Genomic DNA, 23,110 nt, shown 5'->3' with positions numbered 1-23,110 from the left:
CCAGCTCTTGAGCTTAGGCAATTCTCTTGCCTCAGCCTCCCGAGTAGCTGGGACTACAGGCACCCGCCACAACGCCCGGCTATTTTTTTGCTGTTGTTGCAGTTTGGCTGGGGCTGGGTTCTAACCTGCCACCCTTGGTATATGGGGCCGGTGCCCTACTCACTGAGCCACAGGCGCCATCCTACGAAGTGTGTTTCAATTACTACTCTCTCACCCTTTGGGTTTTTATTATATATTTTGTTTTCACATACAGTTTCATGTAAACTGCACATTCCTTTGTCATTATATTTACATTAAATAGCAAATCATTTTTAAGAGATGAGGTAATATATGTGTATAATAATAAAATAAATATTTAAGGGTGCATTTATATTTATTGAATGATTTACTCTTTCTGATATTTTTCATTTCTTTCTGTAGGACTAGATTTCTATCCAATGTTACTTCCTTTTAGCCTATTTAATTTCTTTCAGTATTTCTTGTGGTGCAGGTTTCTAAATGTCTATATTTCACCTTCATTTTTAAAAGACACTTTTAGAATATTTCAGCCTTTACTGTTTCTGATAAGAAGCCAGCTGTTGTTCTTATCTCTTATATGCCATGCTGTTACATTTTCTGCCTGGTTTCAACATTTTCTACTTGCCTTCAGTCTTTAGAATTTGACTATAATGTCCATAAGTGTTTTCTCTGTATTTATCTTGTTTGAGATTCACTAAACTTCTTACGTTTGTGGATTGATATCTTTTATTAATGTTCAAAAATGCTGGCCATTGGTGGTTCCCTAGCTCATTCAATAGGGTGCTGGTCACATACACAGAGGCTGGTGGGTTGGAACCCAGCCCGGGCCAGCTAAAACAACAATGACAACTGCAACAACAACAAACATAGCCAGGCATTGTGGCAGGCGCCTGTAGTCCCAGCCGCTTGGGAGACTGAGGCAGGAGAATCGCTTGAGCCCCAGAGTTGGAGGTTGCTGTGAGCTCTGACACCACGGCACACTACCCAGGGCAACAGCCTGAGACTCTGTCTCAAAAACAAAAAAATGGGCGGCATTGGCGGCACCTGTGGCTCAAGGAGTAGGGCGCCGGTCCCATATGCCGGAGGTGGCGGGTTCAAACCTCAGCCCCGGCCAAAAAAAAAAAAAAAATGGGCGGCATCTGTGGCTCAAAGGAGTAGGGTGCTGGCCCCATAATATCCCAAAAGTGGCGGGTTCCAGCCCTAGCCAGAAACTGCAAAAAAAAAAAAAGAAAAGAAAAAGAAGAAATGATGGTCATTAATCCTTCAAATATTTTTTCTCAGTGATATGTCTGACTGACTTTTTAGATTTCGTTCTTTCTTCCTTTTTCTCCTGGAACTCTACATATATGCTAGACCATTTAACATTGCTATACATGTCTCTGATGTTGCAGGTTTTTTCTTTATCCCATTTTTTGTCATCTCTGTTTCAGTTTGGATAATTTCTATCTTTGTGACAGGACAAGATCTCTTTTTGAGTTTACCCACCCTTTTCTGTTATAGTCAACCTTCTTCCATTCCAAGGACCCTTTACTTTAAATATTATAATTTTTAGTTCTAGAATTTTCATCTGGTTAATTTCAGAGTCTCCTTTTCTCTACTGGATTTTTATATCTCTTTATGTATCTCCCCTATTTTCTCTCATTTTTAAAACATATTTATTATAATTATCTGAAACTTTTTTTCCTGTTACTTTCAGTAGCTGGATAATTTCTAGGACTCCTAAAGAATTTCTTTTCAGTATTATGGCTCATGTGTTCCTGGTTCTTCACCTGTCTGGTAATTCTTTTATGGTATACTGGATATTGTGGCTGATATGTTGTAGAGACTATGGATTATTTTATTTTCTTAACAAAGACTAGGCTGTAACTGACTTTAGGTAGTTAAAATACTGGAAAATATCTTGGATCCTAATAAGGTGTGGCTCTAGGCTTTGTTCAAGGGGGAAAGGGTCTATTTTTATTTTGCCTCTAGTCCTAGGGTACAGCCCTCTATCCTAGTTTGTGGTTTTTATTCCTAAAGTGTGGTCTTCTCAAGTCTCAAGAGAATGCCTGCTGTGTTTACCAAGGTCTGTTAACTCCGGATGGGTCTTAACTGGATCTTTGGTACTATAAGATTTTATAACGATATGAGTCATAAAATGTCTGTTCAGCTCTCAGTTTCCTAACAGCTATCCTCTGCTAGGCCTCAAGGAGTCCTGTCCTGAACATAAAGAGTTAAGTATTTGGTTAAGGAAACCGAAGGGCACTCCTGTACAAAGTTTTGTAATGCCTTCATTTCTCGTAATTGACCTACAAATTTCAGTCAATGTAGCAACTCATAATTCTGATCTCTTTATTTCACATCATGAGATTGCTGCTTTCTACTTGGGCTCCACTTCCCTACACCTCACATTGTTTGCTTCTCCTTTCTTGAGCACAGCAGACTTATATATCTACCATCAAATGCTTGAAAACTATTGCTTCATATATTTTATCAAGGAAGTATCTTAGTAGTGCAAAGACCTCTGGAGAAGGTCTTGTTCAATTGTTTAATACCCACGGGAATCAGTGTTGAAGACTTTTATGAAATTAGAGCATATTAACTAGAGTCAACTGTCAAAAAGATTTCTCAACATATTCTCCGAAGACCTGGAAACTATCAGAAAGGATCCAGTGTTACTCAATGCAGTTCTGGCCACTGTACCAATTCACTGTACCTTTTACCCTAGGTATTAGAAAAGCAAGAGATTGAGCATTTCAAATCTTTATAATAGTTACAAATGCATACCCTGTAAATTGTACAGAGACTGTGAGTGCTCTGTGAACAAGGAACTTGTCCCCACCTTCACTCCTATAGCCAGCTCTAGGAGTCAAACAACTAACCCCTTGATATTCTTGCAGGTAGGTCAAAGTAAAATGACCTTGCCTAAGTGTATCAGACATCGAGTGATAATACTACTGCAAATATCCATAAGATCATTCTCATTAAGAAATCTTCTGAATTAACTACCTGTCATGGATTCAAATGACCATCTCTGGAGTTTGCCAATATTTTACAAAGACTCTGCGTCTGATAATTTCAGGTCTTATATTCCAATAATGTCTGAGGACATTATTTCAAGTCTTGATTAATTAAATCAAACACATGGAACAGGAAAGTAAAACTTGCATTATTTGAATTACTTTTTTAAGCAACTGGCAACCTCCTTACCCTCTCCTACCCATCTGTAGCAAAAGGAGATGCAGAAGAGTACACTCCCTTAAAAGAGCAAAATCGATATGCTTCCCTGGGGTGATTCAATATTTACTGTGTTTTTCTTCAATAATAACCAAGAATTTCTGAGTCACTTTATTGTTTACTGAGAAAAAAGTGTGTAGATGGAAGTTTAATAGCACATGCACAATTTTTAGGCTGGTTAGAAATTATTAGCTTTGTGTATGTGCTAGAATGGTGGAGTGAACCACTTCTTTCTACTTCCTTTCAGTCCCAAAAGGTCAGATCACACTGACATTGCCACTGCTTGTAGCTCAAGAACAATGTCATCTATATATAAGAATTGTACAAATTGTCAAGATGACCCTGTTGTAACATAAAATCAAGAAAAACCATAAGTCACTCCCTGGTTCCCACTCCCAGGGGGTGGGAAGCTGTGGCCTTAAGACCACATGTGACTTTCTAGGTCCTTAAGTGCAACATTTTTACTGAATCCAAATGTTCCAGAACAAACATTTTCCTTTGTATAAATACATTTTTGTTCATCTTTTATATTTTTATTTTATTTTAGGAATAGACACATTTGGACAGGCACAGTGGCTCACTCTTGTAATCCCAGCATTCTGGGAGGCCAAGGCAGGTGGATCTCTTGAACTCAGGAATTTGAGACCAGCCTGAGCAAGAGCAAGACCCAGTCTCTAAAACTAGCCAGGTATTGTGGTGGGTGCCTGTAGTGCCAGCTACTTGGGAGGCCAAGGCAAAGGATTGCTTGAGTCCAGGAGTTTGAGGTTGCTGTGAACAGTGAGGCCACGACACTCTACTGAGGGCAACAAAGTGCTTCTCTGTCTCAAAAAAGAAATAGACACACTTAAAATACCAAGAATAAAGCAAGTTTCAATGAAATAATCTGCCCAGATTGACTGCCACAATTAGAATATTAGTAAGCCATAGGACTAAATTAGTAGGTGTTATGCTCATGATTTAGTTCTAACTTCCCCAACCTGATTGGCACCACTACGCTATGAGGCTTGTTGATGAGAGTTTGTAGGGGTCAAGTATGCCGGTCTATAGTTTGCCAACTATGTACTATGCTTTTGTTTGAAGTTGAATTTGAGAATATTTGCACAGATCAACAGTATTTTTAAATTCAGTCTGCTTAACAGCCCATTATGTCAAAGAAGACCAAGAGAACACTGAAGAAAGAAAACACATTTTATAATGAGGGCTGGGAATTGCAACATTATCTTATTTCTACTATAGATAAGATGATTTGCTTGCTTTGTGATATTGCAATATCAACATTAAAGAAATTCAATGCTCATCAGCATTCTCTCTTTTTTTTTTATTTTAGAGACAGAGTCTCATTTTGTCACCCTTGGTAGAGTGCTGTGGTGTCACAGCTCACAGCAACCTCCAGCTCTTGGGCTTAGGTGATTCACTTGCCTCAGCCTCCCAAGTAGCTAGGACTACAGGCGCCCAGCTATTTTTTTGTTGCAATTGGCCAGGGCCAGACTCAAACCTGCCACCCTTGGTATATGGGGCTGGCACTCTACTCACTGAGCCACAGGTGTGGCCTGCTCATCAGAATTCTAATACTTATAGGAACCACAAATACTTTAAATCATAAGGAGAGGCATGAAAAGTTGTATTGCAGAAATTAAGAGATACAAAGCAAAAGCAAAAACAATTTTTTAATGTAGCAATAAGACCCAGAAATAATGCCAGTGAAGCAACAAATATATATATGTGTGTGTGTGTGTGTGTGTGTGTGTGTATAATTCCTTTATTGCAGAACTGATCTGAAGTCCTATGAAACAACTTATAAAGTGGCTTATAAACTCAGAAAACAAGGAAAGCTATTCAGTGATGTAGAAACATGAAAGAATGCATTGTTGAAGTTGTAGGATGCTTAGAGTCAGATAACATTTCAAAGTACAAACAACTGCCTCTTTCAAGGAGAGCCATAACTGACTGGCAGCATGAATTAGCCTTCACCTTTGACCTTATGAAATACATCAAAAGGAAAATATATATTATTGAATCATTTTTTTATATGGAATCATTTTGGATGAATCAACTGATACTACTGATTTGATGAAGGTTTTATGCACAGTATTCAGGTCATAACAGAACGTTTTCATTGCTATGAAGAGTTACTCACTTTGGGCACTCTTCTGAACAGAACATGAGAAATTGATATATATATTTTTTTTTTCTGAGACAGTCTCACTTTGTCACCCTGGGTAGAGTGCCATGGCATCATAGCTCATAGCAACCTCAAACTCTTGGGCTCAAGCCATCCTCTTGCCTGAGCATCCTTAGTAGCTTGGACTGCAGGTACCCGCCAGGATGCCTGACTAGCTTTTCCATTTTTTAGTAGAGATGGGGTCTCACTCTTGCTTAGGCTGGTCTCTAATTCCTGAGCTTAAGAAATCCTTCTGCCTAGGCCTCCCATGTGAGCCACCATGCTCAGCCTGGGAATAGATATCTTAAACAACTTTTAAGGTAAATGTTGTAAAGCTGGACTGAATTTGGTAAACTGAGTGTATGTATGTAAAAATGGTACACTTTCCCTGACAGGAAAATATGAAGGATTTTTAGCACAGATATAAAAACTATTAACAGATATGAATGCTCTCATTTCTTTTCATTGTATCTTGCATCAGCAAACTCTCTTTGCTGAAGATACGATTTTAAGTCACCCTTTGCGACAAGTTATGAGTATTGTTACCTATATTCTTGCAAATTCATGTGGCATTTTCAGTTACATAACATGCTAAAGTTGGATAATGAAGTATGAAGTCTGGATTTTCCATATCATTCTAAAGTGCATTGGCTATCACAGGACAGTTGTTAGCCAAAATTTTATCTCTGTGAGAGCAGATAGTGAAATTTTATGAACAACAGAATCAGCAATCTGAATTATTGAAATGAGACTTTTATACAAATGCAACATTCTTGTGTGATATTATGTCAAATCAAAACAATTTGCATATTTCTGTGCAGGGTATGTGGCAAAATATTCAAGCATCTATTTCAAAAGGAAATTTTTGATGAACATTTTTCCCAGCTACTAAAGCTTATTGATGAGCAGGCTGACATGTGTGAAATCATTTGAAAAATACACAAATCCTATTAATTGGAGAATACAGCGAAAGGTTCATGGATTAAGAATCATGACATCAGGCAGCGCCTGTGGCTCAAAGGAGTAGGGCGCCAGCCCCATATGCCAGAGGTGGCAGGTTCAAACCCAACCCCAGCCAAAAATTGAAAAAAAAAAAAAAAGAATCATGACATCACTCAAATTAGCATTTAAGCTTCACTTAGGTGATAGCACTAAGGCACTTAAAGAACTACAGATGGAATTAATTGAGTCTCAGTAGATGACATTTTAAAGTCATTGTTCGACGCTAAGAAAGATCCAATTGAAAACTGGAAAAATGAAATAGAATATCTACACAACATGCTCCCAAATGCTTTCTTACTTTTCAATCACTTATTGCTGTGAATCTACATTCTCCCACCTAACCCAAGTCAAAATGCCCTTAAGGTCACAAACGACTGTGCTCATCTAGAGGATCAGCTGTAGATGTCCAATGCAGCAACCACATATTCAAATGCTTTCCAACAAAAAGCAGACACAATAAAGTCATTAAAAGGTTATTTAACTTTAAAATTAACAAATAGGAGAGGTGCAGAGCAAGATGGCAGACTAGAGACAGCTTCTTTGCAACTGGGCATGGCGAGATTGGGGAGAGAGTCCAGGCACTTCTGGCTTGTGGGCTCTACCCAGAAACATCCCTTTGTGGGCACAGGGAGGCAGCACCCCTGTTCAGGACCCCAAGAGGAGGACAAAAGCAGTGGAGAAGTGGCGAGTGATTGCAATCAGGCAGAGGCCAGCTGGCCATGGTGGCTGCACTGGCAGCAGCTACAGCAGCAGTGAGAGTTTGCAGACAGGGAAGGTTGTCCCTGTGGGCTTTTTTTTTTATCTGGACTTGGACACTTTATTGAGTTACATTGGGAGACCTTGGGTGAGGGAGCCAGTGACTTTGAACAGTGCCCAGAGGCCAGGACTGAGATGCTGGGGCGAATGGAGCTTTCATTGTACAGCTGCAGGCGGAGCACAGCCATTGCAGGAGAGTTGCCTTACAGTTTTGGCCCTCAGGGTCCTAGAATGAGGACAGTTCTGGCATGCCTGATAAGTGGGTAGGCACTTCTGAAGAGGTTCAAGTGACACATGCTTTCCTGGGAAAGCCACTGCTTAGCCAAGGGACATGATTTGGAAAGGTCAGGACATGTCTATGAAGTGGGCTGAGGAGAGATTCAGGCTCCCAAATATGCAGGGTTTGAGGGCAAAGAAGTCAGTAGAGGCTTCCAGTCTCCATCTTTTACAGCATTGTGATTAGCATCTCATACCCCAGAGGATCACTGCTTGCCCAGGCAATACAATATTCGGTATTGTATATATGTATATATATTTACAACATGCCCCCAAATACATATGTGTGTGTGTGTGTGTGTGTGTGTGCGAAAAAAAAAGAAATTTTTTTTTTTTTGCAGTTTTTGGCCGGGTTTGAACCCACCACCTCTGGTATTTGGGGCCGGCAAACTACTCCTTGAGCCACTGGTGCCACCCTAAAAAATGTTTTTAAACTTTTATCCCCCTAGATTTTTCTAATTCTCTTTTCTTCATCTTTCTCATATAAATATAATTTTTCATTCTTGACTTCTGTAATAATAAGGGCTTCATTTTTGCTAGTTTTTCTGCTCTTGTTATGTTTTTTCCCCAAATTTTATCCCTTAGGGTTTTTCATTTGTTTGTTTTGGTTTGACTTATAGTATTTTTGTTTTTCATCTCTAGTTGGTGGAGGTGGGGTCCTGTGTCTGCTCAGGCTGGCAAAGAGCTTCAGATGTCAAGGGACCCACCCAACCCAGCCACTACAGAGGTTGGGATTTGTGGATGTGTGTCAAGTAGCCCACTACACACCATTACTCCTCTCTCTCTTTCTGTTCCTCTCTTCTTATTGTCAGTCTTCTATTTTACTCACCCCCTTTCCTTTCTCTTTTCTCTCTTTTTATCTTCCATCCTTTCGTGCACTTTGCTCTTCTCATCCTTTTAGTCCTTTACCAAAAGGACACTTGAACACCTTAGGTCGGAGGCATGGTAACTTAAAAAGCAAGAGGAAGTGAAAGGAAAAAAGTAATGCAAGGAAACAGACAAAAAGAAAATACTCATGAGGAAGAAATAGCAGAAAAATCCTGGCAACATGAAAAACCAGAACAGAAAAAAAACCCCTCCCAGCCAAGGAATCATGAGGTAGCTACTGCAGAGGATTCCACTCATAAAGAAATGTTATAAATGACAGAAGGGGAATTTAAAATATGGATGGTAAAAACAATGAAGGAAATTGCTGAGAAAGTGGAAAATAACCAAAAGGAAATCCAAAAACAGAATCAAGAGATGAGCTCTATGAAGAATACAGACAGAATACGGCAGAGTTTAAGGAATTAAAGCAGTTCATCAGGGAACTTAAGGATGCAATAGAAAGTATCAATAACAGATTAGACCCTGCAGAAGAAAGAATCTCAGAGGTAGAGGATAAAGCACTTGAGCTAACTCAGGCAGTTAAAGAGACAGAAAAAGAGAGAGAGAAAGCAGAACATTCACTGACAGAATTATGGGACATGAAGTGTTCAAACATATGAGTGATAGGTATCCCAGAAGAGGAAGAAGAATGCCCCAGAGGAATGGAAGCCCTACTAGGGGATATCATAAATGCAAATTTCCCAAATATCACCAAAGATCCTGACACACTCCTTTCAGAGCTGTATTGGACTCCAGGATGTCTCAACTCAAATAAAGCTTCTCCAAGACACATTGTCATGAACCTGTCCAAAGTCAAGACAAAAGAGAAGATTCTGCTAACCTCTGGGAGTAAGTGCCAATTGACCTACAGGGGAAAATTCATCAGGGTGACCACAGATTTAACAAATGAAACTTTTCAAGCCAGAAAACAATGGTCATCTACCTTTAATCTACTTAAAACAATTTTCAGCCCAGAATTCTATATCATGATAAGCTAAGCTTTAAAATTGATGGAGAAATCAAATCATTTATAATATACAAACATTGAGGAATTTTGCTGCAAGACCAGCTCTATATGAAATGCTTAGAACTATTCTACCCACTGACCTTCACAATAGACCACCAGCAACGTAAACACCCAGAAACTAAAGGACAAAACCTAGCTTCCACAGTGATGCAAAAGATAAAACTAAGCAATGGACTTTCACAAAATAAGATGAATAGAACTCCACCACATTTATAAACTATATCAATACATGTTATTGGGTTGAATTTCCCACTGAAGAGGCATAGGCTGGTTGATTGGATACAAAAGAACAAGCCATTCATTTGATGCCTGCAGGAAACACACCTAGCCTCGAAGGACAAAGAAAAACTCAGGGTTTTTGTTTTGCTTTTTTTTTTTTTTTTAAGACAGAGTCTCACTTTGCTGCACTCAGTAGAATGCTGTGGCATCACAGCTCACAGCAACCTCAAAATCTTGGGCTCAAGAAATTCTATGCTTCAGCCTCCTGAGTAAGCTGGGACTATAGGTACCCACCACAATGCCTGGATATTTTTTTAGAGACAAGGCCTTACTCTGGCTCAGGATGGTCTTGAACCTGTGAGCTCAGGCAATTCACCCACCTTGGCCTGCCAAGTGCTAGGATTATGGGAGTGAGCCACTGTACCCTGCCTAAAACCCAGAGTTAAGGAATGGAAGACAATTTTTTAGTCAAATGGAAATCAGAAGAAAGGAGGGGTCGCAATCTTATTTTCAGATACAAGTGGAATTAAATCAATTAAAGTTAAAAAAGACAAACATGGACACTTCATATTGGTCAAGGGAACAATATAACAAGAAGACATTTCAATTCTAAATATTTATTCACCCAACTTAAAAGCTCCCAGATTCTTGAAACAGACCTTTATTAGTCTGAGCAATATGATATCCCATAACACCATAATAGCAGGGGACTTTAACACTTCTCTTAAGTGCTGGACAGATCCTCTAAACAGAAACTGAACAAAGATAGAAGAGACTTAAACTTGACCCTAGAACAACTGTGCTTGACAGGTATATACAGAATGCTCCATCCCAATGCTAAAGAATATATGTTCTTATCAGCCTATGAAACATTCTCTATAACATATCATATCCTAGGACACAAATCAAATCTCAACAAAATCAAAAAAATTGAAGTATTACCTTGTTAGCCTCTAAGACCATAAGGAATTCAACTCCAACAAAAATGGTCCTCCCTACATAAAGGCATGGAAATTAAACTACCTTATGCTTATTGAAAGTTGGGTCAAGGAAGAGATAGAAAAGGAAATAATTGGGCAAGACATGATTGCCAGAGGGACATTGCCTAACAATTGTAATCAATGTAACCTGGCTTATTGTACCCTCAATGAATCCCCAACAATAAAAAAAAAGGAAATAATTAACTTTCTTAAGCATAACAACAATGGAGACACAAGCTACCAAAACTTGTGGGACACTACAAAAGTATTACTAAGAGAGAAATTTATTGCATTAGATGCCTACATCCAAAAAACAGAAAAAGAAGACATCAACACCTAATGAATCATCTTAAAGGAATAGAAAAGGAAGAGCAATCCAGCAGAAGAAAAGAAATAACCAAAATTAAATCAGAAATAAATAAAATTGAAAATAAAAGCATCATTCAGAAAATTAATGTAAAAAAGTTGGTTCTTTGGGGGGGCGGAGCAAGATGGCAGCCGAGTAACAGCTTCCTTGCATCTGGGCACCGTGAGTCTGGGGAGATAGGACTCCAGGCATCTCTGGCTGGTGGGAACTGCCTATCATCACTCCTATGAGGATACAGGGAGTCAGCGAGAGACTTCTGGACCCCAAGAGGAGGACTAAAACAGTGGAAAACCGGCAAGTGGTCACGTGTGTTCAACCCGTCTAAACCCGCCCACAACTGTAAGTTCAGTAGCAGCGAGACTGCAAACCAGAAAGGCCTTACCTGTGAACTCTTTTGATGTCCTTGGACTTGGCACTGAGTTGAACTGCCTTGGGGAAGGCCTGAGTGGGAGTGCGGAGAACTTTGGCCGTTGTCTAGGGCCCCAGTCTGAGCCGCTGAGCCAGACGGAGCTAATAGTGTTTGGCGGTGGGTCACACGGATCCATTGTCAGTGATCTGCCCGGGCAAGCTCCGCCCCCAGGGTCACAGAGCTAGAAACGGGTGGGAGCTGGTAACCCAGCAACCAAGTAGCCTAAGGGTGGGGTCTGAGCCGCCTTGCAGCCCTAACCCTCAGGGGCAGAGTGAGACCGGTTTTGGCACACTGAGTAAGTGGATAGCCACTTCAGCAGCGATTCCAGCGAGAAAGCTGGGAAAGCTTCTGCTCAGCAAGTTTACAAGTTGAAAGTGCCTTTTAAGTGGGCTGAAGAGAGATTTAGGGTGTCTACCTGCTGGGGTTTGAGAAATCAGCAGCCTCCAGTCGTATTGGAACTGTGACTAACATCCCATACCCCAAAAGACCACGTGTTGCCCAGACAATATTCAACAACATATACAAACTGCTTTGTTTTTGGTTGTGTATTTTTTTTTCTTTCTTTTTTTTTTTTTTTGTTTGCTTGGGTTTTTTTGTTTGTTTATTTTGACGTTGTTGATGTTCTTTTGTTTCTTAATTTCAATCTTTTCCATACAGATCCCTTTTTCTTTCTCAATTTTCTAGTTTAATTATAATTTCCCATTGCTGCCTTTTTTAATAACTACAACTTCATTTTTGCTAGTGTTTCTACCGCTATCACTTGGTTTTTCACCCAATTTTATCGCCATAAAGTTTTCTGTTTGCTTGTTTTCGTTTGAGTTATAGCATTTTTGTCTTTCCTCTCTACTTGGTGGAGGTGGGGTACTGTGTCTGACCAGGTTAGCAAAGAGCTGCTGACCTCAAGGGAACCACCCAACTGGGCACCCAACCCCCAGAAGGTGGGGTTTTTTAAGGTTGTGTCAAAGTACCCTACTGTACACCTATATTGCCCTGTCTCCCTCTTTCTGTGCCTCTCTTCTTTTTGTCAATATTCCTTATCCCTACCCCCTCTCCTTTCTCTATCTTTCTTTTTTTTCTTATCACCCGGTCCTCCTTTCTTTCATCCCTTTTTTGCTCTTCAATCTTCTCACCTTTCTGGTCCTGTAACCCTTAGTCCACAGGCACGAGAACTTAAAGAGCAAGAGGAAGTGAAAGGAAAATTAGGGCAAGGAAACAGATAAAAGAAATCACTCATGAGGAAGAATCAGCAGAAAACTCCAGGCAACATGAAGAACCAGTCCAGAACAACCCCGCCAAGGGACCATGAGGTAGCTACTGCAGAGGATTCCACCTATACAGAAATGTTAGGAATGACAGAAAGGGAATTTAGAATACACATGTTGAAAACAATGAAAGAAATGATGGAAACAATGAAGGAAACTGCTAATAAAGTGGAAAATAACCAAAAGGAAATCCAAAAACAGAATCAAATCAGAGATGAACGATATGAAGAATATAAAAAGGATATAGCAGAGCTGAAGGAAATGAAACAGTCAATCAGGGAACTTAAAGATGCAATGGAAAGTATCAGCAACAGGTTAGACCATGCAGAAGAAAGAATTTCAGAGGTAGAAGACAAAGTTTTTGAGATAACTCAGATAGTAAAAGAGGCAGAAAAGAAGAGAGAGAAAGCAGAACGTTCACTGTCAGAATTATGGGACTTTATGAAACGTTCCAACATACGAGTTATAGGAATTCCAGAAGGGGAAGAAGAATGCCCCAGAGGAATGGAAGCCATACTAGAGAATATTATAAAAGAAACTTTCCCAAACATCATCAAAGATTCTGACACACTGCTTTCAGAGGGCTATCAGACCCCAGGTCGCCTCAACTCTAACCGAGCTTCTCCAAGACACATTGTGATGAACCTGTCCAAAGTCAAGACAAAAGAAAAGATTCTGCAAGCTGCCAGGAGTAAGCGCCAGTTGACCTACAGGGGCAAATCCATCAGAGTGACCTCAGACTTCTCTAATGAAACTTTCCAAGCAAGAAGACAATGGTCATCTACCTTTAATCTACTTAAACAGAACAATTTTCAGCCAAGAATTCTGTACCCTGCTAAGCTAAGCTTCAAAATTGATGGAGAAATCAAATCATTTACGGATATACAAACATTGAGGAAATTCACCACAACAAGACCAGCTCTACAGGGAATACTTCAACCTGTTCTGCACACTGACCACCACAATGGATCAGCAGCAAAGTAAGAACTCAGAAATCAAAGGACAGAACCTAACCTCCACACTGATGCAAAAGATAAAACTAAGCAATGGACTCTCACCAAATAAGACGAATAGAATACTACCACACTTATCAATTATCTCCATAAATGTTAATGGCTTGAATTCCCCACTGAAGAGACATAGATTGGCTGACTGGATTAAAAAACACAAGCCATCCATTTGCTGTCTGCAGGAAACACACCTGGCTTCAAAAGACAAATTAAAGCTCCGAGTCAAGGGTTGGAAGACAATTTTTCAGGCAAATGGAATTCAGAAGAAAAGAGGAGTTGCAATCTTATTTTCAGACACATGTGGATTTAAAGCAACTAAAGTCAAAAAAGACAAAGATGGTCACTTTATATTGGTCAAGGGAAAACTACAACAAGAAGACATTTCAATTCTAAATATTTATGCACCCAATTTAAATGCTCCCAGATTCTTGAAACAGACCTTACTCAGTCTGAGCAATATGATATCTGATAATACCATCATAACAGGGGACTTTAACACACCTCTTACAGAGCTGGACAGATCCTCTAAACAGAAATTAAACAAAGATATAAGAGATTTAAATGAGACCCTAGAACAACTATGCTTGATAGACGCATATATATATCAAGCAGGCTTCATCCCAGGGATGCAAGGCTGGTTCAACATACGCAAGTCCATAAACGTTATCCACCATATTAACAGAGGCAAAAATAAAGATCACATGATCCTCTCAATAGATGCAGAGAAAGCATTTGATAAAATCCAGCATCCTTTTCTAATTAGAACACTGAAGAGTATAGGCATAGGTGGCACATTTCTAAAACTGATTGAAGCTATCTATGACAAACCCACAGCCAATATTTTACTGAATGGAGTAAAACTGAAAGCTTTTCCTCTTAGAACTGGAACCAGACAAGGTTGTCCTCTGTCACCTTTACTATTCAACATAGTGCTGGAAGTTCTAGCCAATACAATTAGGCAAGACAAGGAAATAAAGGGAATCCAAATGGGAGCAGAGGAGGTCAAACTCTCCCTCTTTGCTGATGACATGATCTTATACTTAGAGAACCCCAAAGACTCAACCACAAGACTCCTAGAAGTCATCAAAAAATACAGTAATGTTTCAGGATATAAAATCAATGTCCACAAGTCAGTAGCCTTTGTATACACCAATAACAGTCTAGAGGAGAAGCTAATTAAGGACACAACTCCCTTCACCATAGTTTCAAAGAAAATGAAATACCTAGGAATATACCTAACGAAGGAGGTGAAGGACCTCTATAAAGAAAACTATGAACTCCTCAGAAAGGAAATAGCAGAGGATATTAACAAATGGAAGAACATACCATGCTCATGGATGGGAAGACTCAACATTGTTAAAATGTCTATACTTCCCAAAGCAATCTACCTATTCAATGCCATTCCTATCAAAGTACCTACATCGTACTTTCAAGATTTGGAAAAAATGATTCTGCGTTTTGTATGGAACCGGAAAAAACCCCGTATAGCTAAGGCAGTTCTTAGTAACAAAAATAAAGCTGGGGGCATTAGCATACCAGATTTTAGTCTGTACTACAAAGCCATAGTGCTCAAGACAGCATGGTACTGGCACAAAAACAGAGACATAGACACTTGGAATCGAATTGAACACCAAGAAATGAAACTAACATCTTACAACCACCTAATCTTCGATAAACCAAACAAGAACTTACCTTGGGGGAAAGACTCCCTATTCAATAAATGGTGTTGGGAGAACTGGATGTCTGCGTGTAAAAGACTGAAACTGGACCCACACCTTTCCCCACTCACAAAAATTGATTCAAGATGGATAAAGGACTTAAATTTAAGGCATGAAACAATAAAAATCCTCCAAGAAAGCATAGGAAAAACACTGGGAGATATTGGCCTGGGGGAAGACTTCATGAAGAAGACTGCCGTGGCAATTGCAACAACAACAAAAATAAACAAATGGGACTTCATTAAACTGAAAAGCTTCTGTACAGCTAAGGTGACGATAACCAAAGCAAAGAGACAACCCACACAATGGGAAAGGATATTTGCATATTTTCAATCAGACAAAAGCTTGATAACCAGGATCTATAGAGAACTCAAATTAATCCACATGAAAAAAGCCAACAATCCCTTATATCAATGGGCAAGAGACATGAATAGAACTTTCTCTAAAGACGACAGACGAATGGCTAACAAACACATGAAAAAATGTTCATCATCTCTATATATTAGAGAAATGCAAATCAAAACATCCCTGCGATACCATCTAACCCCAGAGAGAATGGCCCACATCACAAAATCTCAAAACTGCAGATGCTGGCGTGGATGTGGAGAGAAGGGAACACTTTTACACTGCTGGTGGGACTGCAAACTAGTACAACCTTTCTGGAAGGAAGTATGGAGAAACCTCAAAGCACTCAACCTAGACCTCCCATTCGATCCTGCAATCCCATTACTGGGCATCTACCCAGAAGGAAAAAAATCCTTTTATCATAAGGACACTTGTACTAGACTGTTTATTGCAGCTCAATTTACAATCGCCAAAATGTGGAAACAGCCTAAATGCCCACCAACCCAGGAATGGATTAACAAGCTGTGGTATATGTATACCATGGAATACTATTCAGCCATTAAAAAAAATGGAGACTTTACATCCTTCGTATTAACCTGGATGGAAGTGGAAGACATTATTCTTAGTAAAGCATCACAAGAATGGAGAAGCATGAATCCTATGTACTCAATCTTGATATGAGGACAATTAAGGTTATGGGGGGGTGCAGAAAGAGGGATGGAGGGAGGGGGGTGGGGCCTTAGTGTGTGTCACACTTTATGGGGGCAAGACATGATTGCAAGAGGGACTTTACCTAACAATTGCAATCAGTGTAACTGGCTTATTGTACCCTCAATGAATCCCCAACAATAAAAAAAAAAGAAAAAAAAAAAAGTTGGTTCTTTGAAAAGATAAATAAAATCAATAAATGATTGACCAGATTAACCAGAAATAGAAAAGCAACATAGCAAAATCTTTAATAACTTCAATCAGAAATGAAATGGAGGAAATAACAACTGATACCACAGAAATACAAAAGATTATTTCTGACTACTACCCAAAACTTTATGCCTAGAAATGTGAGAATGTGGAGGAAATGGACCAATACCTGGAATCACACCATCTTCCTAGACTTAACCAGAAAGATAAAGATGTCTTGAACAGACCAATATCAAGCACTGAGATTGTAGAAATAATAAAAAAGCTTACAACAACAACAATAACAAAAATGCCTGGGACCAGATGGTTTCACATCAGAATTTGAACATACCTTCACAGATGAGTTTGTACCTATACTGCAGAATCTACTCCAAAACATTGAAGAACTACAGATCAATTTCACTGATGAATATCGATGAAGTAAAAAGAACTACAGATCAATTTCACTGATGAATATCGATGCAAAATTACTCAACAAAATCTTTTTTTTTTTATTAACGCACACTTTTTTTATTATATTAAAATCAGGCAATGGTCTGACAATCAAAAGGCTGCTTATAGAATACTGTTATGTTAAACTTTACTTACAGGATGTTAAATCCTTAGAACTAACGTTTTCCCCAGAAAAAGATTAATGGAAACATCAATTGCTTTCCAGACTTTTGACAGTTGCTGCTCAAAAGGTGGTTTTACACAAATACTAAATTAAAAAAAAAAAAAAAAAACCTTTAGTACACAATGAATTGCTTTTATTTTGGTACACATCCACATTTCAGCATTTAGTGGTCCTGAACAGAATGTGAAAAAACACAGCCATTTGCCAGGAAGTCAAGCCCGCCTTTTGGGGATCACCTGTGCTCACCCAGTTCTTTCTGGATCCCTGCTGAGGATTAGATGGTGTGAAGCAGCAGCACCAAAACCAAAGTGTGCACTGAATTCAAGGTTTTTTTGTTCCAGTTGTCAAATTCCAAACTAGACCCCAGTTGATTGCAAGGATGACAAAATGAGAGCCCTGTTTAAAACTTCTTTGATTTTTAAAAGCAAAAGCAATTACAGGAAAACAAACCAATTCAGAGAGATGGTGTGTGCTTACAAGTGTCTTCATGTGGGCTTTCTCCAAGTTCCCAAGGACTCTTGAGAGCTGGCAGGTCTGAGTAACCCTGGTGACTGTTCACCTTATCAAAACCTGAGCTAAAAAAATGCAACAGCTGATGATGACAGCAGAGGTGGCAGGGCTGAGGACCCAATTCTTTTCCCAGGCTGGTGGAGTGAATAAATGCAATTCCAAAACTAAACAAGGGAGGTCAGAGACTCTTTCCAACCTTACCTGATAGCTTTTGGCCAAAACAAGGAAGTGTCATGGAAAGCGTTGGGTGGTGACAGTGCAAAGAGGGAGTTGAGGAGGGGGGAGGAGAAAGCAGCACCCCTCGATAAAGGTGGGGGAGAGAAGATATGGGGAAAGCCCTGAATTCCTCACTGAAGGCCAATCTCAGAGGGGAGCAGAGGGGTTACAATCTATGCTTTGGCCAAGGGTGGGAGTGGAGGAGAATGGGAAGGGGATGATGGCTTGGAAGGGGGCATCATTTAAGACTTAAAGAAATCAGGGGTGCAGACAAAGAACCCCACACACCCAGCAGTAGTCCCACAGGCTGTGACCTGAAAGCTTCATGTCTACTCTAACAAGCCCCCAAGCTAGAGGGCTGTTGCAGGGAGGGGAGGAGACAGGGGCAAGGGAAAGAGAGAAGGCAGAGACCCCAGGCCATGTAATCAGCAGCAAGGTGATTGTGTGATGTGTCTATTCACAGTTGAGTTAGATGTGCCCCACCAGTTACAATGGGAACCAATTTAAATATACTTTCTTGACCCCAGAAGTTCAGCTACGTGGACAGTGGTTACACTTGATGGGATGATTTGTTATAGCACAACTTATATATTTCAAATGGACAAAAAATTAGCATCATTTACAGTATCTTAAGATAAATTGCCTTTGAATGGGAGCTTCCTTTCCAGTACTTTGAGGTCTACAAGACGTATCTAGAAAATTTACTACTGTGGAAAATGAAGACTGCTTAAATCGAATAGGGGGAAGGGGGAGGGCCTGTGGTTTTCTTTTTGATTAATTGCTGTAACACTGTCCTTCAGGTGGCTGAGGGAGTTTCATATTTTCTTTAGACATCATTAGGTGCCAAAGCTCTTGCAGGACAACTTTGATGCTATATGAATTCTGCCATTTTGCTAGCCCTGATATGGCTCTTGGGTCCACTCTTGGAGGCCCAATTATCATCCCTGTCCATCTTGTAAGTGTCATGTCTTCCTCATCTTCTAGACCCCAGCTAACTGTGCCATCTCCTACTCCTTTCTGGCCTTCTTCAAGTTCTTCCAACAGTCGGGAATTGCGAGGGACTTTTACTCCTGAGCCCATGGTGGCTGCCATCTTGCGTTGCTATCGCTCCAACAAAATCTTAACTAATAGATTGCAGCTACACATTTAAAAAAATATACATCATGATCGAGTAGGCTTTATCCAAGGGATTCAGGGCTGGTTTAACATATGAAAATCCATAAATGCAATACACCTTATTAATAGAAGCAAAAAGAAAGACCATATGATTCTTTCAATAGATGCATAAAAAGTATTTCACAAAATTGAGTATCCTTGCCTAATAAGAACACTTAAGAAAATAGGCATAGAAGGCACATTTCTTAACCTGACTGGAGCCATCTAAGACAACCCACAGCTAACATCATACTGAATGGCGTAAAACTGAAAGCTATTCCACTTAGAACTGGAAACAGACAAGGATGTCCACTATCCCCACTATTATTCAACATTGTGCTATCTAGCCAATGCAATCAGGCAAGAGAAAAAAATAAAGGGCATCCAACTGGGGGCAGAGGAGATCAAGCTCTCCCTCTTTGCTGATTATATTGATCTTATACTTAGAGAACACCAGAGACTCAACCACAAAACTACTGGAAGTCAGCAGGAAATACAGTAGTGTCTCAAGGTATAAAATTAATGTCCACAAAGCAGTAGCCTTTGTATATGCCAATAACAGCCAAGTTGAAATCAAATCGAGGACACAATTCCCTTCACAGTAGCTTCAAAGAATATCAAATACTTAGGAATATACTTAACAGAAGAGATAAAAGGTATTTTCAAAGAGAATTATGACATCCTCAGAAAAGAAATTGCAGAAGACATTAATAAATGGAAGAACATACCATGGTCTTGGCTGGGAAGAATCAACATTGTCAAAATGTCTATTCTACCCAAAGCTATCTACAGATTCAATGCAATCTCCATTAAAATACCAACATCATATTTTGAAGAACTGGAAAATATAGTACTTCGTTTTGAATGGAATCAGAAAAAAACTCCATATAGCTAAGGTTATTCTTAGTAATAAAAACAAAGTTGGAGGCATCACCCTACCAGACTTCAGGCTATATTACAAGTCCACAGTAATCAAAACAGCATGAAATTGGCACAAAAAATAGAGACATAGTGATATGTAACAGTATAGAAAACCAAGAGATGAAATCAATCTCTACTTGCCATCTGATCTTTGATAAAGCAAACAAAAGCATACAGTGGGGAAAAGAATCTATATTCAACAAATGGTGCTGGGAGAATTGGATAACCACATGTTAAAGACTGAAACTCAACCCAGACCTTTCACTCCTTACAATAATTGACTCAAGATGGATAAGAGACTTAAATCTAAGACACAAAATGATAAAAATCTTAGAAGAAAGTGTGGGAAAACTCTTGATGATGTTGGACTGGCGAAAGATTTTATGACAGAGGCTTCAGTGGCCATAACAATAACTAAAAATTAACCAACAGGGGCGGAGCAAGATGGCAGCCGAGTAACAGCTTCCTTGCATCTGGGCACCGTGAGTCTGGGGAGATAGGACTCCAGGCATCTCTGGCTGGTGGGAACTGCATATCATTACTCCTATGAAGATACAGGGAGTCAGCGAGAGACTTCTGGACCCCAAGAGGTGGACTAAAACAGTGGAAAACCGGCAAGTGGTCGCGTGTGTTCAATCCGTCTAAACCCGCCCACAACTGTAAGTTCAGTAGCAGCGAGACTGCAAACCAGAAAGGCCTTACCTGTGAACTGTTTTGATGTCCTTGGACTTGGCACTGAGTTGAACTGCCTTGGGGAAGGCCTCAGCGGGAGTGCGGAGAACTTTGGCCATTGTCTAGGGCCCCAGTCTGAGCCGCTGAGCCAGACGGAGCTAATAGTGTTTGGCGGTAGGTCACACGGATCCACTGTCAGTGATCTGCCCCAGCAAGCTCCGCCCTCAGGGTCGCAGAGCTAGAAACGGGTGGGAGCTGGTAACCCAGCAACCAAGTAGCCTAAGGGTGGGGTCTGAGCCGCCTTGCAGCCCTAACCCTCAGGGGCAGAGTGAGACCGGTTTTGGCACACTGGGTAAGTGGATAGCCACCTCAGCAGCGATTCCAGCGAGAAAGCTGGGAAAGCTTCTGCTCAGCAAGTTTACAAGTTCAAAGTGCCTTTTAAGTAGGCTGAAGAGAGATTTAGGGTGTCTACCTGCTGGGGTTTGAGAAATCAGCAGCCTCCAGTCGTATCAGAACTGTGACTAACATCTCATACCCCAGAAGACCACGTGTTGCCCAGACAATATTCAATAACATATACAAACTGCTTTGTTTTTGGTTGTGTATTTTTTTCTTTTTCTTTTTTTTTCCTTTGGTTGTTTTTTTTGTTTGTTTATTTTGACATTGCTGATGTTCTTTTGTTTTTTTAATTTCAATCTTTTCCACACAGATCCCTTTTTCTTTCTCAATTTTCCTAGTTTAATTATAATTTCCCATTGCTGCCTTTTTTAATAACGTCAACTTCATTTTTGCTAGTGTTTCTACCGATATAACTTGGTTTTTCACCCAATTTTGTCCCCGTAAAGTTTTCTGTTTGCTTCTTTTGGTTTGATTTATAGCATTTTTGTCTTTCCTCTCTACTTGGTGGAGGTGGGGTACTGTGTCTGATCAGGTTAGCAAAGAGCTGCTGACCTCAAGGGAACCACGCAACTGGGCACCCCCAGAAGGTGGGGGGTTTTAAGGTTGTGTCAAAGTACCCTACTGTACACCTATATTGCCTTGTCTCCCTCTTTCTGTGCCTCTCTTCTTTTCGTCAATATTCCTTATACCCACCCCCTCTCCTTTCTCTATCTTTCTTTTTTTCTTATCACTCGGTCCTCCTTTCTTTCATCCCCTTTTTTTGCTCTTCAACCTTCTCACCCTTCTGGTCCTGTAACCCTTAGTCCACAGGCACAAGAACTTAAAGAGCAAGAGGAAGTGAAAGGAAAATTAGGGCAAGGAAACAGATAAAAGAAATCACTCATGAGGAAGAATCAGCAGAAAACTCCAGGCAACATGAAGAACCAGTCTAGAACAACCCCACCAAGGGACCATGAGGTAGCTACTGCAGAGGATTCCACCTATACAGAAATGTTAGGAATGACAGAAAGGGAATTTAGAATACACATGTTGAAAACAATGAAAGAAATGATGGAAACAATGAAGGAAATTGCTAATAAAGTGGAAAATAACCAAAAGGAAATCCAAAAACAGAATCAAATAAGAGATGAACGATATGAAGAATATAAAAAGGATATAGCGGACCTGAAGAAACTGAAACAGTCAATTAGGGAACTTAAAGATGCAATGGAAAGTATCAGCAACAGGTTAGACCATGCAGAAGAAAGAATTTCAGAGGTAGAAGACAAAGTTCTTGAGATCACTCAGACAGAGGCAGAAAAGAAGAGAGAGAAAGCAGAACATTCACTGTCAGAATTATGGGACTTTATGAAGCATTCCAACATACGAGTTATAGGAATTCCAGAAGGGGAAGAAGAATGCCCCAGAAGAATGGAAACCATACTAGAGAATATTATAAAAGAAAATTTCCCAAACATCACCAAAGATTCTGACACACTGCTTTCAGAGGGATATCGGACCGCGGGTCGCCTCAACTCTAATCGAGCTTCTCCAAGACACATTGTGATGAACCTGTCCAAAGTCAAGACAAAAGAAAAGATTCTGCAAGCTGCCAGGAGTAAGCGCCAGTTGACCTACAGGGGCAAATCCATCAGAGTGACCGCAGACTTCTCTAATGAAACTTTCCAAGCAAGAAGACAATGGTCATCTACCTTTAATCTACTTAAACAGAACAATTTTCAGCCCAGAATTCTGTACCCTGCTAATTAAAATTCAAAATTGACAGAGAAATCAAATCATTTACGGATATACAAACATTGAGGAAATTCGCCACAACAAGACCAGCTCTACAGGAAATAATTCAACCTGTTCTGCACACTGACCACCACAATGGATCAGCAGCAAAGTAAGAACTCAGAAACTAAAGGACAGAACCTAACCTCCACACTGATGCAAAAGATAAAACTAAGCAATGGACTCTCACCAAATAAGACGAATAGAATACTACCACACTTATCAATTATCTCAATAAATGTTAATGGCTTGAACTTCCCACTGAAGAGACATAGATTGGCTGACTGGATTAAAAAA

General features: G+C 39.9%; 1 protein-coding gene across 1 annotated transcript; it reads right to left on the bottom strand.

The window, feature by feature from the left end:
* Positions 1 to 18,461: 18,461 nt before the first annotated feature.
* Positions 18,462 to 18,985, bottom strand: LOC128578022 (ubiquitin-conjugating enzyme E2 variant 1-like). The gene has a single exon (XM_053580424.1). The coding sequence runs from the start codon at positions 18,983 to 18,985 to the stop codon at positions 18,668 to 18,670; it is 318 nt and encodes a 105-aa protein (XP_053436399.1). The 3' UTR covers positions 18,462 to 18,667.
* Positions 18,986 to 23,110: the final 4,125 nt, after the last annotated feature.

This window comes from Nycticebus coucang, chromosome X, assembly GCF_027406575.1.
Source record: "Nycticebus coucang isolate mNycCou1 chromosome X, mNycCou1.pri, whole genome shotgun sequence".
In the NCBI taxonomy this organism is placed as follows: Eukaryota; Metazoa; Chordata; class Mammalia; order Primates; family Lorisidae; genus Nycticebus; species Nycticebus coucang.
This window is presented reverse-complemented; position numbering and strand designations above follow the sequence as displayed.

Excerpts from the sequence above, each read along its gene's own strand:
- LOC128578022 (XM_053580424.1), bottom strand. The coding sequence starts at position 18,985 with ATGGCAGCCACCATGGGCTCAGGAGTAAAAGTCCCTCGCAATTCCCGA.